Genomic DNA, 16,280 nt, shown 5'->3' on the forward strand with positions numbered 1-16,280 from the left:
TGGATGTAGACTGAGCACGTGGGCTCTGAGCTACGGAGAGATACCCGCTTTCATCACTTCCTGTTCTCACGTCAGCGTGCTGCTGTGTGTCCGGCTCACAAAGGTCCTTCATGAAGTGTCCCAGCTGTCCTTCTCAGTCCATCACAGCTCAGTGTGTGAAAGCAGCAGCTCAGAGAGCACAGGCTGACTATGACTCTGCTCATTATCATCAACATGTTGGTCCCACAGCATTAACTTCGTTTTTTTTTTTTTACAGCATCAAATCACAGCAACAGTTGCCTTTATACAGTGAGGTAAACACCCTACCAGAGAAAACCCGACAACTGATCGATTGAATCTTTATTTTGAACATGTTGAAAAAGTACAACAACAACATAGAATTAAAAAGAAACAAACAAACAACTCAAAACAAAAGGAAAATGAGCAACCACAACTGGTAAACAGTCTGTATTTATATAGCGCCTTACTAGTCCCTAAGGACCTCAAAGCGCTTTACATATCCAGTCATCCACCCATTCACACACTGGTGATGGCAGCTACATTGTAGCCACAGCCACCCTGGGGCGCACTGACAGAGGCGAGGCTGCCGGACACTGGCGCCACCGGGCCCTCTGACCACCACCAGTAGGCAACGGGTGAAGTGTCTTGCCCAAGGACACAACGACCGAGACTGTCCAAGCCGGGGCTCAAACCGGCAACCTTCCAATTACAAGGCGAACTCCCAACTCTTGAGCCACGATCGCCCCACAAATAACTTTCATGTTCTAAAAGGAGCAGGAAGAAGCATAAGCTTATTTAATCCCACCCCTTTTCCACTATCTAGTAATCAACAGACTACAGAAATACCTCCTTGCAATTACATTATATGTTACGTGTATTTTTATTATATATATATATATATACACACACACACACACACACACACATCCAAGAATACATTGGGAAGATGGCCCCAACTGACCGAGTGCTCAGTGAATACCTCAGGCAGCAGAAACCCAAGAAAGAGGAGGGAGACGAGGAACCATCATGGAAGGACAGGCCCCTGCACGGTATGTATCACCGGCAGATAGAGGAGGTGGCTGATATCCAGAAATCCTACCAGTGGCTGGACAAAGCTGGACTGAAAGACAGCACAGAGGCACTAATCATGGCAGCACAAGAACAAGCTCTGAGCACAAGATCCATAGAGGCTGGGGTCTATCACACCAGGCAAGACCCCAGGTGCAGGCTGTGTAAAGATGCCCCTGAGACAATCCAGCACATAACAGCAGGGTGCAAGATGCTAGCAGGCAAGGCATACATGGAACGCCATAACCAAGTGGCCGGCATAGTGTACAGGAACATCTGTGCCGAGTATAACCTGGAAGTATAGATGTCAACAAGCTGTTTTCACACCATTTAAAGCAGACGTCAGACTGCAGATAAGATCAGCTCAGCTCTGTGCTTAAAATAAGCTGCTGCTGTCTTCATGCACAGAACATGACCCAGCACTGTGTTTAAACACTTTAACTCAGCCAGCAGCAGCAGGCCACAGCAACCTCACATCACAGACACACACCCAACAACCGGAGTACAACACAGTATGACACTGACAGGCTGCATCATCAGAGTTAATGTCATGGTTCTCAGGTGACCCAGTGTTTGTGCTTTGGTTAATTAATACTGTTTGATTTATTGTGACTCGTGGTTCTGCTTCTCTTGGTTGTGCTTTGGTAGTTTCTAGTCCCTCGCTTTCTGTTACTGTGCCTCTGCTGTATTCCATGTTTCATGTCTCCATTGTCTTTGTGTTTGTTAATCTACCATGTCTGCTTTCTGTGTTCCCTTTCTCTCTCCCCAGTCAGCTATGTGCATGCAAACTCCACACAGAGACCCCAGCCTGTTGGTGGAATTGAACTCAGGACCTTCTTGCCGTGGGGCAGCACGGTGGTACAGTATGTAAGTTACACTGTTAAAAAAAAATCCTAAAAACCCAGTAATATTCCAGCAGCTGGGTGCCAAAATAATAACAGAAAATAACTTTCTCATAAAAATACGGTTATTTTCAGTAATGACAATACAGTTTGTTTCCCTAATTTTACATGGGATTTTGCCTTTTTCAAGTGCTTTTAAACCTTAAATTAGGAAAATTTTAAAGTGATTAAACGATGAAATTATCTATAAACAAGGTCAATGAATGCGGCAATATGAATAATAATACTTAAATGTACAGAAATATACAGTTAACAGTTGGTTTAAATAATAATAATGGATTGGATTTATAAAGCGCTTTTCGGGGCCCTCAAAGCGCTTTACAATGCCACTATTCAGTCACTCTCACATTCACACACTGGTGGAGGCAGCTACAGCTGCAGCCACAGCTGCCCTGGGGCAGACTGACAGAAGCCAGGCTGCCATATCGCACCATCGGCCCCTCTGGCCAACACCAGTAGGCGACGTGTCTTGCCCAAGGACATGACGACCGGTTGCCGGTCCGAGCCGAGGCTCGAACCGGCAACCTTCTGATTACAAGATTACAAGACGAACTGCCAACTCCACGATCGCCCTAAATATTTGATGTAAAAAAAAGTTTATAAGAATCATTTTATGTATTTTTCCATAGTATTACATTTGAATGTAACAGCTCAATCTTTTAAATAACAGACAAATATTTATGAAATTATGATACATTTGTGAATGTATTTTAAATCTAAATATGCATATGTACAGACAGATACATTTAAAAACAAGAAAATTATGTTTTATTACATTACAGTGATTTTATGTTATTTTGCATTTGAGATGTGAAATCAGTCTATTTATGTAAATTTAATGATATTCTAGAAAAACATGAAGTGAAAACAATTAGTGAGACACCAACAAGAACACAAATACATTTAGTGTGTGTGTGTGTGTGTGTGTGTGTGTGTGTGTGTGTGTGTGTGTGTGTGTGTGTGTGTGTGTGTGTGTGTGTGTGTTCATCATCATCTCCCCCTCCCTCTATGTCAGTGCTCAGACTCGTCTTCCACCTGGTGGTCTTCTGTCCATACGTGGTCTGTACTGCTCTGCTGCTGTCCATCTTCTCCACCTGCTCAGGTAGATATGAACAAACTCTCTCTGATCACTCACTTCAGTGCTCCATCCTGATGTCTTAACAGGTAACACACCTGTCGTTTCCATGGAAATGAGCCAACCTGCTGTACAGGATGATGTCACTGCTGATGTCACCACTGAACATCACGGCTGACCTGATGGATCTCAGATTGTGGCGCTGAAGCAGGAACTGTCTGAGTGACTAGTTTCTCTGATTGTTTCTGCTTTAACGGCTTTGAGCAACAATAAACATTCAGACATTACAGACCAGATACGGACACCGAAAATCAGAGTCATCCTCACAAAAACAGGATTGAAGGGATTCAGGAATGTAACTATGGCTGATATAAGAGGATTACTTATTTATTATGGTTTATTCTATGCTGATGAGGTAAGGCTGAGGCCATCTCCACACTAACACATTTTCTAAGGAAAATGTATCTTTTTCTCTCCCTTTTGGCCTTCCATCCACACTGAGACGGGGTTTGCTCTCAATTTTGACAGCCCTATTAAAGATTAACATCAGTCTGTACATGCTCCAGATAGCTTAAAAAGCCAGAGGCTCCTCTGGCGGAGAGAAAAAGATGTGTTTGGAAACGCATCTTTTTCTCTCCGTTTTGGCCTTCCATCCACACTGAGACGGGGTTTGCTCAAAGAAAGCCAGTGTTTTGAAAACAAATCTATCCAGGCTCGGGTGGACGTGTGGACCTACGGTGGACCTTAAAGTGTGTGCATCAATAAGCTGTGATGGAAACAGGAACAAACAGAATAAAGACAAACATCACACCTCCAAGAAAGACGAGTCCTCACAGACACAGAGCTGATCTTATCATCACTTCTGTTTTTAATGTGAAAACAGCTCACTCACAGCTGAGGTGTCAAACTGTCCTTCACAGGACTTCTGCTTTTCTTTACTGTGAATAAATTCATTGTTTGCACATTTTTATCTCTTCAACTCCGTGACCAAAGAGAAAAACAGGAACAAGATACTGTGTCTTAAACTGAAAGGAAGAGATAAAAACAACCTGCAGCTGTCACCTCATTTAAACTGTTTTTAAACTGAAATCAGCAAAACATCTCAGCATTTAAACATTTACACTGAAAAACAAAGAACAGGACCTGTGGTCTGACACCACCCAGGTCCTGATGGAGGGCCTTTACTGCTGAGGGCCCTCTGCCAGTAAGAGTGTTTAATCCATTTAATTTATCTATCAAGTTCAAATATGTGAACATTGAAGCATCACAGACCTATCCATCTGCACAGAGTCGATCCAGCCCTAACTATATGCTTTAGCAAAAAGGAAAGTTTGAAGCCTAATCTTGAAAGTAGAGATAGTGTCTGTCTCCTGAATCCAAACTGGAAGCTGGTTCCACAGAAGAGGGGCCTGAAAACTGAAGGCTCTGCCTCCCATTCTACTTTTAAATACTCTAGGAACAACAAGTAGGCCTGCAGAGCGAGAGCGAAGCGCTCTAATAGGGTGATATGGTACTACCTTGAGGCGACTGTTGTTGTGATTTGGCGCTATATAAATAAAATTGAATTGAATTCCTGACACATTCACACCCGTCGTCCCGTTGGTTACTCCTGCTGAAAAGGTTCCCATGTCATTTATTAAAAACCAAACTGTGGCCAAGGACCTGTCAGAGTATGGCCGACTAGTCTCTCCCATTAAGATGGTTTCCTTGCTCCTTCAACATGTTTTGTGTCGCTGAAGGCAGATTTTTATGATGCTGCAGTTTTTTCTGTTGTCTCTCTATTATTGTAGGCACTACCTGACAAATTAAAACAGCTTGAGGTAGATGTTGTTGTGATTTGGTGCTGTATAAGTAAAAAATATTTATCATATTATTGGAGCTTTACAATAGAAGGTTTGGGAAGATGGGAAATGACCACAAAGCTAGACAGAAGTAATAATTGTACAGATACACAAGCCAGACAAAGATGATACTAAACCAGAACATTACAGACAGACTGCTTTAACTTCTAAATGTTTGCAAGATAATATAGAGATGACTAATGAAACATAGAAACAAAGGTCAACATAAACTGACATGAAGCTCCAGAGGGTGTTTGACCCTTCTTTTATAGGTGTCTGTAACCCCTCCTCCTACTGGGTGATTACTTATGACTTCTTTTATTACTTTTCTAGTTTCAAGGTTAACCTTTAAGTATTTTATCAATTTTACAAATGTTGATATGACAACAATCGATTAAATGTGTCCAGGAAGAGGTCAGAGGTCCAAAGTAAAGTGATATTTAGACTCCCCATGTATCCCCATGTAACACTCTGAGTGAGACGGGAAGTGACGGGTAAGGTAAGCGATCCATGTTGTAGGTGACGTCAGACGCCGGAGATTTGGCGGAAAAAAAGCGAATGGTAGCATAGAGTTTAACAAAGTTTTTTCAAGCTTCAGTATTACCAAATATACTAATCAATTGTCATATAACTAACAACATCTGTTCTATCATCTCTAACACCCTGGAGGACAACGGGGAGAGTTTAGACGCTCTCCAAGATTACATCGACCGCTGTTTTCAAGATTTAGTAATGAAGAAGGCCCAGAGTACATCCTCCCCGACCAAAATTGAGACGCCATCATCGAAGAGATATCGCCCGGCAGAATCCCCCGGCACAACATCACCTGCCGGCAAAGACATCGTAGACATCCTGGAGTCAATCGACAAGCGATTGTCCAGTTTCGATGCGAGGCTGTCCCTGGTGGAGATTTTACACCGGGAATTTAAATCTCTGAGAGAATCCCTGGAATTCAGCCAGCAGCAGGTGGAAACGCTTGCCGCTGAAAATGCCACGCTACGGGAGTCGGTCAAATCTCTCACCGATAACGTGACCCAGCTAAACATTGAAAATAAAAAAATAAAAGAGTCCGTTATCGATCTACAAGCCCGTAGCATGAGAGATAATCTTGTGTTTTCTGGTATTCCAGAATCTGCCGGAGAGGACGCGGAGGCAACGGTGAAAAGCTTCATCAAAATCCACCTGAAGCTGCCGGAGGACATCGTAAAGAATATTGACTTCGATAGAGTACATCGCTTGGGGGGCGTGAGGTCGCGGACCGGGAGACCACGGCCTATTGTGGCCAAATTCGGTCAATTCAAACAGAAGGAACAGGTGAAGAGTCGCGGCAGAGAGCTGAAAGGAACGGACTTCAGCGTGAACGACCAGTTCCCCAAAGAGATCCTGGAACGACGCAAGGTCCTGTTCCCAGTTCGACGTAGCTTCATCCAGAAAGGCTCCCGTGCTGTCATCGCTGTGGACCGGCTCTACGTGGACGGACAGCTGTACCGCGACCCCGGCACCACACCGTGGTTATATTGACTGCACTCCAGATAAGAACCCGCTACACTCTTTTCTTATTCATTCACACTTTCTCCTTTAACATGAGTTTAACCTAGTAATATCAATATGATGTCATAGCAGATATAACACCGTCACCCTCCGTCATTGCTTTAATTGGAATGTTTCCGTTTCGTTTCTTTTTTTTTTTTTTGTTGCTCACAGTTCATGTGGTTTCTTTCTTTCTCCTGTCTTTCACTGCTGTGATCACCTACTTCCCCACTCACCTACAAACAACACCCTCTATTTCTAGGGGAGTAGCAATTTTAATACATAAAAATGTTAATTTTACAGTACTCGATACAGTTATAGATCCAGAGGGTAGATTCCTTATTATTAAATTATCAATATTGAACAAAAAACTATGTATTGTAAGTATATATGGTCCAAATGTTGATGAACCCTCATTCTTCCACGGATTCCTCGATTGCACACTCATTCTTGGCGGTGACCTCAACCTTGGACTAAATGAAGAAATGGATAGGCTCAACGCAACAGGAACTCAGCGCAATCGACAATCCACAAATATAATCAAACAGTATATGAGCGACTTTGGTCTTTGCGATGCATGGCGCTCCCTTCACCCCAACAGTAAAGAATATACTTTTTTCTCGCATGTTCATCACTCTTACTCTCGTTTGGATTATTTTTTGGTCAGCAGCTCACTGCTGAGTGACATTTCAGACACTGAGATTCATCCTATAGCTGTCAGCGATCATGCTCCTGTATCTTTAACACTAATGCACAAGAATAATACTACGCCAAGTAAAAACTGGAGATTTAATACATCACTGCTTAAAGATGAAGACTTTATTAAATACTTTAAAAAGGAATGGACTTCATATTTAGACTTTAATGACACTCCCGGAATATCTGCTTCTGTTCTATGGGAAGCAGGGAAAGCTGTGATGAGAGGTAAAATAATTTCTTTCTCATCACACAAAAAGAAAGAAGAAAACAAAAGTATTCAGGAATTAGAAAAAAAACATCAAATCACTAGAAGAAGCCTACGCGTCCCACCAAGATCAGGAAACATTGAACAAAATATGCAAAACAAAACTAGAATTAAATGAAATTATTAATAAAAAAACACAATTCCTTATACAAAGACTTCGCTTGCAGAATTTTGAACACAGTAACAAATCAGGTCGATTTCTAGCTAACCAGCTAAAAATAAATAAAGAAAAAACAACTATATGTGCTGCTAAAGATTTATCAGGGAACACAATATATGACCCTGGAAGACTAAACAACATTTTTAGGGATTTCTATGAAACTTTATACTCACCACAAATAAACCCATCTAAAAATGAAATTGATCTGTTTCTTGACAACGTAACTCTTCCAAAATTACTAGACAGTCAAGCAATGGCACTGGATTCGCCACTGACGCCAGGTGAACTCCAGGAAGCCCTGATAAGTATGCCCAATAATAAGGCTCCAGGTCCAGACGGCTTCCCTGCAGAATTCTACAAAGAATTCTGGACAATTCTGGCACCAGTATTCCACAGCATGTTGCAGGAAATCGAGGAAAAGGGCAGACTACCACCAAATATGAATTCTGCCAACATTAGTCTCCTGCTAAAACCAGGCAAAGACCCTTTATTTCCCTCAAGCTATCGTCCAATTTCTCTTTTAAATGTAGACCTTAAAATAATCTGCAAAGCTCTCTCAAAGAGATTAGAGAAAATGACCCCCCTCTTAATTCATCCTGACCAAACTGGTTTCATAAAAGGTCGGCACTCCTCAACAAACACTCGTAGATTACTTAATTTAATAGACTACTCATACAATAAAAACATCGAAACCATAATATTATCTCTAGATGCAGAAAAAGCATTTGACAGAGTTAACTGGAAATTTTTATTCGCAACTTTACACAAATTTGGTTTTGGAAACTCTTTCATAAACTGGATAAGAATATTATACAATTCCCCAACAGCTCGTATCAGAACAAATGACCAGACATCCTCCAGCTTCTGTCTCCTGAGGGGCACCATACAGGGATGCCCACTCTCCCCTTCACTTTTTGCAATTTTTATCGAACCTCTAGCAGCAGCATTTAGACAGGCTACAACAATTAAGGGCATAAAATGTAAGAACACAGAACATAAAATCAGTCTCTATGTGGATGATGTGTTGCTTTTTCTGCAAAACACACAAACCAACCTCTCTGGACTTCCGGTGGCTCGTAGCACCGCATGGCCGCATAGAGAGTGACCTCCGGCACCAACCGTGTGTTTCCCCGGACTCGAGAGCTGTATTAGGGCTACATTGCCATTTTTCGACGCAAGAATGAATGCGGATAAATCTAAAAAGGGAGGATACGGGCTACGAAACATTCTTGACTGTGAAATGGAGAAGGACGCCGCGGCTAGTGAGGCAAGCCTCGCATCGGGACAAGATGGCGACCGAGGTGAAGGTCTGGGTTGGCTTCGGGATGCTGTGAGTAGCGTACTGGTGGCCGAAATGGCTACATTGCGAACCGAATTGAAAAGTGACTTCAAAGCATTCGGTACAGAATTTCGGGAGGATGTAAAGAAGCAAATGGCCGAACTCTCTAAGGAATTGAATCAAAGATTACACGAGATGGCGGATCAGGTGGAGGAGATGACTGGTCGGCTAAAGCACGTCGAGGACAACATGGCTGACTCGGAACGCTGGGACATTGGTGTTAGGGATACACTTGTGCAGCTGTTGGAAAATCAACGGGCGCTTCAGGAAAAGGTGTCCGATATGGAAGGCCGCGCTAGGCGCAAAAACATCCGGATCTACGGCGTACCGGAAAACTCGGAGGGCTCGTCGGTGACTACCTTTGTTGAAAATCTGATCAAAGAACACCTAGGCGAAGATTTCGGCCCGGACCGTGCCCTCGGCATTGAGCGCGCACACCACACGTTGGGACCAAAACCACCCCCGAACGCCGCACCACGCTCAATAATAGTGCGCTTCCTCCGGTTCTCTGTTAAAGAAGAGATTCTCCGCACGGCGTGGAACAAAGGGGTACACATCCAAAACAAACGGGTGTATTTCGATCATGACTACTCCCTGGAAGTGCAGAAAAGGAGACGGGAATATATTCCAGTTAAGAAGGCTTTGAAGGACAACGGGATCCGTTTCCAGACACCACTAAGTAAGATGCGAGTGTTTTATGCGTCAGGCAATGTCCTATATAATACCGCGAGCCAAGCTGCCGAGGATTTAAGAAAGCGGGGAATAGCCGTGGGTAAGATCACCTTGGGGAACCAAACCAACAGGATGACAGAGGACACGATAAAGCAGCTACTTCCTTGGGAAACGCAGACGGCACACTGCGGGGGCGGCTTCCAGCAGCACGTGCGGGAAAAACTCCACGCATTCCGGAGGGAGCAAGAAAAAGTGCCAGCAGACGAGTGAACAGCTGATGGCGGGACAACGGTGAGATAGCTGGCGGTAGAGTTTTGATAATCTAACCGCAGGAACACTGACTTTCGTATCCTTCAGAATTCATAATTCTTTAGGTTGGTGCCTACGGACATGGTTAGAGAACCACCACGTTATTTCTAGTAGCGATAAGAGACTGTTTTGCTTATTTTTTGCCCTTTTTTGGCTTTTTTGTCGGTCACTCCCCTCTTGTCGGATGAGGGGCCCCACCCTGTGGCCAGTCCCCTCAATGTCAAAGGATACTATTATATCCTTTGTATTGGAAGCTCCTGTTAATGTTTTGTGTGTTTGCTGTTCAGTAAGTTCTGGTTGTGATGTTCTGAGGTCTGGGTTGATTATGTTGTATTCCACATATCCACTTGATGGCTTATAATTTCTATAAAATGCTGTCACTAAATGTAAATGGCCTGAATAGCCCTATTAAAAGAAGCAAATTAATTGCCAAATTGAAAAAGGAGACAGTAGATTGGGCATATTGGCAAGAAACTCATCTAGATAATGCAGAACATGAGAAATTAAAAAAGATGGGTTTCAGACATACATTCTATTCATCGTATAGGACCGGGAAAAAACGAGGAGTAGCTATCCTTATCTCAAATAAAATAAAATTTGAACATATATCTACTATAAGTGATAAGGAAGGTCGGTTTGTTTTAGTAAAAGGTAGAATAGAGAATAAGGCGGTCACACTATTAAATGTCTATGCACCCCCAGGAAGCAACGCAAGCTTCTTTAAGAAGATATTTGATTTGATCTCTAAGGAAACGGTGGGAACTCTTGTTTGTGCAGGAGATTTTAATTTACTGTTAAACCCCCGATTAGACTCAAATAATAAGGAAAAATAATTGCGTTGTCGACCATGATTAAAAAGAAAAAGTCACAAGAATTGTTACAACTGCAGGATAGATTAATGGCCTTGGAACAGTCAGGTCTAAAGGATAAAATACTACAGTAACCCACCAGATCAGACAGATTAAGCAGGAGATAGATAAGATATTGAGCGAAGAAGTAGAGAAAAAAATAAGATTTATGAAACAGAGGTATTATGAGGCGGTGCCTAAGGCGGCGAAGCAGTTGGTGTGGCGGATTAGAAAACAGCAAGCTGAAAATAATATTTATAAGATTAGAGACCCGGTTGGTAACAATGTTGTAACTGACCTGGATAAAATTCAAAAAGCGTTTGAAATGTATTACAAACTGACTATATATGTATTACAAATCCTTATATAGTCAATCTACTCAGGGTGATGTAAATAAGATGACTGACTTTTTGAATTCCTTAGACCTGCCTACGATTGGTTGAGAAGTAAATAGTAAGTTAACGTCCTTAATATCTCGGGAAGAAATAATTAAAGCTTTCTCCAGCCTTAAATCCAATAAATCACCAGGTACCGACGGGCTCCCTGCCGAATGGTACAAAACCATGAGGGAAAGCCTTCTTCCCCTGTTGGAAACTAGTTTTAACTATATTTTGAAAGGAGGTCTGGCACCTCCCTCTTGGAAGGAGGCCTTCATATCTGTTTTGCCAAAGGGGGGACAGAAACTGCAAATCTTATAGGCTGATAAGTGTCCTGAACTCAGACTATAAACTATACACAACTATTTTGGTGCGAAGAATGGATGCTGTAATGCCTTCTTTGATTGATGAAGACCAAACGGGTTTCTTGAAAAATAGACAAACCTACGATAATATTAGACGAGCTTTACACATCATCGAACACATTAATAATAAGAAAAAAAGCTCAATCATTCTTAGCTTAGATGCTGAAAAAGCATATGATTCAGTGAATTGGGACTTCCTCTTCCTAGTGATGAAAAGATTTGGTTTCTGTAGCGAGTTTATAAGATGTTTCCAAGCTCTTTATTCTCTCCCTACTGCCAGAATAAAAATTAACGGTAGCCTCTCCGATACTATTTTTTAGAACGAGGATGTAGACGGGGTGTCCAGCAAGCCCCTTCCTCTTCAACTTGTTTATCGAACCTCTAGCCCAGGCTATACGTCAGGAAACATCGTTGAAAGGGATTGTAATAGGAGGGGACGAGTACAAGGTGTGTTTATACGCAGATGATGTCTTGGTGACAATCATGGATCCCAGCTCAGGTGTACCAGTGTTAATGGGGATGTTGGAAACATATGGCCTGTATTCAGGGTATGTCCTTAATGTCAAAAAAACTCAAGTTCTGTCATTTAATTTTTCTCCGGACCAGACACTACTGGCAAAATTCAAGTTTAATTGGGAGGCAACTGCTATCAAATATTTGGGAGTGTTTCTGCCTAGAGATCTGACACAACTGTACGATATTAATTACAGTCGTATTAATAGAGAAATATATAGCGATCTCAACATTTGGGCCATGCTCCCTCTCGACCTTGGCAACAGGATACAGATAATTAAAATGAATATTCTTCCCAAACTACTCTATCTTTTTCTTGCTTTACCTATTCAAATTCCAGAGAAGCAATTCAGGGAATGGAATAAACAGATTTCAAGATTCATTTGGCTTAACAAAGGACCAAGGGTGAAGTTCTCTACTTTGCAGTTGCCGAAAGACAAAGGGGGCTTGGCTCTACCACCACCAAGGAATTACTACTTATCTGCTCAGCTGAGGTCCTTGGTGTGTTGGTGTAATCCATCTTTTTGTGCGAGGTGGAAGACGATTGAGATGTCTCTCTCGGACACGCCAATCCAGTCTAGACTTGGTCACGCAGCTTCTGATTTGGACGATACCTTGACGCCCAGCCACTGGGTTACTTTTACATTAAAAACATGGAGGGGAGTGGTCAAGCAGGCGCAATTCCAGGAAGAGATAAAACTTCTGAGGTGGCCAGCGTATGACCCTGACTTTTTACCTGCTTCTCACGATAGTAGATTTAAACAATGGGTGTGGCATGGAATCACTGCTGGGTGTTTGGTTATTGTAAAATCTAAAATTATGGCTTTTGATACCCTATGCAAGACTTACGATCTCGAGAAACAAGACTTTTTTCGATATTTGCAACTCCGTGACTATATTGGCAAAAGACTGAAGAGCTGTGTCCGTGGGGACTTCTCGATTGTTAATATTTTCATTGATGCTTATGACTCTGGGAGTAACAGAGCCTTGATAAGTAAATTGTATAAATGTCTGACTAAGCTCAAAGGGCACTCAACGATTTACATAAAGCAGAAATGGGGAAAAGAAATGGACATTGTGATTACAGAAGATGGGTGGGCACGGATCTGGGAGACACAGTTTACCACGACTAACTCCAACATGTGGCGGGACTTCTGCTGGAAGAACATTATACGCTATTTCATAATGCCTAAACAGAAGTCTAGATTCAGTGCTACACCTGCGTTTTGCTGGAGGAATTGTGGGGAAGTCATGGCTGATTATGGTCATATATTCTGGTCCTGCCCACTCATACGATCCTTCTGGATGGAAGTTATAAAGATAATTACAGAGGTGTTGGGATTCCACGTGTCTTGTACATTTACCTCATTGTATCTGTGATATTTTACAGACAATTTAGATGCAGATGATGTTTACCTTCTGAAAGTTCTCTTGGCTTCTGTGAAGAAGGCCATAACAAAACACTGGCTCTGTAGAGATCCTCCCACTGTAACGCTTTTTACCTCTATAGTGGAAGACGTCAAATTGATGGAATGTATGACTTTCACTCTGCGACTGCAGGGAGATTTGGGAAGGAGACGGTGGAGAAAATGGCTGGACTTTACAGCTTGTGGCAGCACCCTTTAATGCATAGAATTAGTAATGCAGACTTGTTGACGTATGTATGTGTGGATGTGCAGATGTATGTACAGGTGTATGTTATCTTCCCATGACCTCATACTGTTTGTTTTTTCTTTTTCTTTTTTTATTTTATCTTGTTGCATAAAAATGTTCCTAAACAAATAAAAAGTGTCAAAAAAAAAAACAAAACCAACCTCTCTGAGGTAATTACTCTAATAAACTGGTTTTCAAGAGTTTCAGATTATTCAATTAACTGGCCAAAATCTACAGTTCTCCCCATTAACTGCTCCTTCCATAATTCTTCCTCTGCCCCACTGCAATCCGGAAATATTAAATATTTAGGTATTAATGTTTCTCCTAAGCTTTCAGACTGAACTAAATTAAACCAGATCCCACTTCTAAAGAAAGTAGAAGGCGATCTGACTAGATGGAAATCTTTACCCATATCACTCATGGGAAGGGTCGCCACTATAAAAATGATGATCTTGCCAAAAATAAATTACTTATTTTTGATGATCCCTAACAAACCATCATCAGCTTAAAAACGCTACAAAGAACCAAGGATAGAGGAGGATTAGATCTGCCTAATTTTCACCAATACTTCTTAGCCAAAAGGCTTCAGTTCATCTCAGAATGGTTAAAACATACCTTCTTAGATGAACCCTGGCTAGATGTTGAACAGGCACTATGCAATGATCTAGAGATTTCAGACCTACCATTTATTAGCTCAAACATCAAAAGACATGAATGCTTTAAAAGTATCAACATCAGCTTTTCTCTGACAGCATGGTGGGAGTTTCTAAAAATAACGGAGTCTTCATTAATTAAACCCCCCAAAATATGACTATCCAGAGTTGGGACCAGGAAGCAGAGTTGCAGTCTTACACGCCTCTCTGCAGCTTCTCTCCTCCTGCTACCCCCCCAAAAACCCATCTCCATAGAGACTGTGTCAGCTTCCAAAAAGACAAAAAACAAACTAAAAGCCAGCAACAAACAACTTAAACATAAACAATCACAAAGAAAGAACAATACAGTATCCACATCTGAACCAAAGAGTAAAACAGTGAAATGTGGATTATTAAATATTAGGTCTCTCTCCTCCAAGTCTCTGTTAGTACATGACTTAATAATTGATCAACAAATTGATTTACTCTGCCTTACAGAAACCTGGTTGCAGCAGGATGATTATGTTAGTTTAAATGAATCAACACCCCCGAGTCATTCTAACTACCAGAAATCTCGAAGCACAGGCCGAGGGGGCGGTGTGGCAGCAATCTTTCACACCAGCATATTAATTAATGAAAGACCAAGACAGACTTTTAATTCATTTGAAAGCCTGATGCTTAACATTGTCCACCCCAGCTGTAAAACTCAGAAACCAGTCTTACTTGTTATCATCTATCGTCCACCTGGGCCTTACACAGAGTTTCTGTCTGATTTCTCAGACTTTATATCTAATTTAGTTCTGAGCTCAGATAAAATAATTATTGTGGGTGATTTTAACATCCATGTAGATGCTAAAAATGACAGCCTCAACATGGCATTTAATCTGTTATTAGACTCAATTGGTTTCTCTCAAAATGTAAAAGAACCCACCCACCACTTTAATCACACTCTAGATCTTGTTTTAACATATGGCATCGAACCTGAACATTTAACAGTGTTTCCTGAAAACCCTCTCCTGTCTGATCACTTCCTGATAGCATTTACAATAATTGATTACACAGCGGTGGAGAGTAGACTTTATCACAGTAGATGTCTTTCTGAAAGCACTGTAACTAAGTTTAAGAATATAATCCACCCACTGTTATCATCTGCAATGCCCTGTACCAACACAGAGCAGAGCAGCTATCTGAACGCTACCCCAACAGAGGTCGATTATCTTGTTAATAATTTCACCTCCTCACTACGTACGACTCTGGATACTGTAGCTCCAGTGAAAACTAAGGTCTCTAATCAGAAGTACCTGACTCCGTGGTATAATTCTGAAACACGTACCCTAAAGCAGATGACTCGTAATCTGGAGAGGAAATGGCGTGTCACAAATCTAGAGGATCATCATTTAGCCTGGAGAAATAGTTTGCTGCTTTATAAGAAAGCCCTCCGCAAAGCCAGAACATCTTACTATTCATCACTGATTGAAGAAAATAAGAACAACCCTAGGTTTCTCTTCAGCACTGTAGCCAGGCTGACAAAAAGTCAGAGCTCTTTTGAGCCAACCATCCCTTTAACGTTAACTAGTAATGACTTCATGAACTTCTTTACAAATAAAATTTTTATCATTAGAGAAAAAATTACCAATAATCATCCCACAGATGTAATATTATCTACAGCTACTCTTAGTACCATTGATGTTAAGTTAGACTCTTTTTCTCTAATTGATCTTTCTGAGTTAACTTCAATAATTACTTCCTCCAAACCATCAACGTGTCTTTTAGACCCCATTCCTACAAAACTGCTCAAAGAAGTCCTGCCATTAATTAATTCTTCGATCTTAAATATGATCAACCTATCTCTAATAATCGGCTATGTACCACAGGCCTTCAAGCTGGCTATAGTTAAACCTTTACTCAAAAAGTAGAGATGGCACGATACCACTTTTTTATGTCCGATACCGATATCATAAATTTGGATATCTGCCGATACCGATATGAATCCGATATAGTGTTTTTTAATCAACAAAACTGTTTTTTAAAT

At 41.5% G+C, this 16,280-nt stretch overlaps 1 protein-coding gene across 1 annotated transcript in view; it reads right to left on the reverse strand.

Moving 5' to 3' along the window:
• Positions 1-16,280, reverse strand: part of LOC146634701 (NACHT, LRR and PYD domains-containing protein 3-like) — a 319,954-nt gene that overhangs the window by 241,473 nt on the left and 62,201 nt on the right. Inside the window, exon 10 of the mRNA XM_085349942.1 lies at positions 14,112-14,120. Coding sequence (XP_085206068.1) covers positions 14,112-14,120 — 9 coding nt within the window. The remainder of the gene's footprint in view (positions 1-14,111; positions 14,121-16,280) is intronic.

This window comes from Diplotaxodon limnothrissa, linkage group LG3 (assembly GCF_057381915.1).
Source record: "Diplotaxodon limnothrissa isolate DT_005_m linkage group LG3, D_limnothrissa_male_GT1.1, whole genome shotgun sequence".
NCBI classification, from domain to species: Eukaryota; Metazoa; Chordata; class Actinopteri; order Cichliformes; family Cichlidae; genus Diplotaxodon; species Diplotaxodon limnothrissa.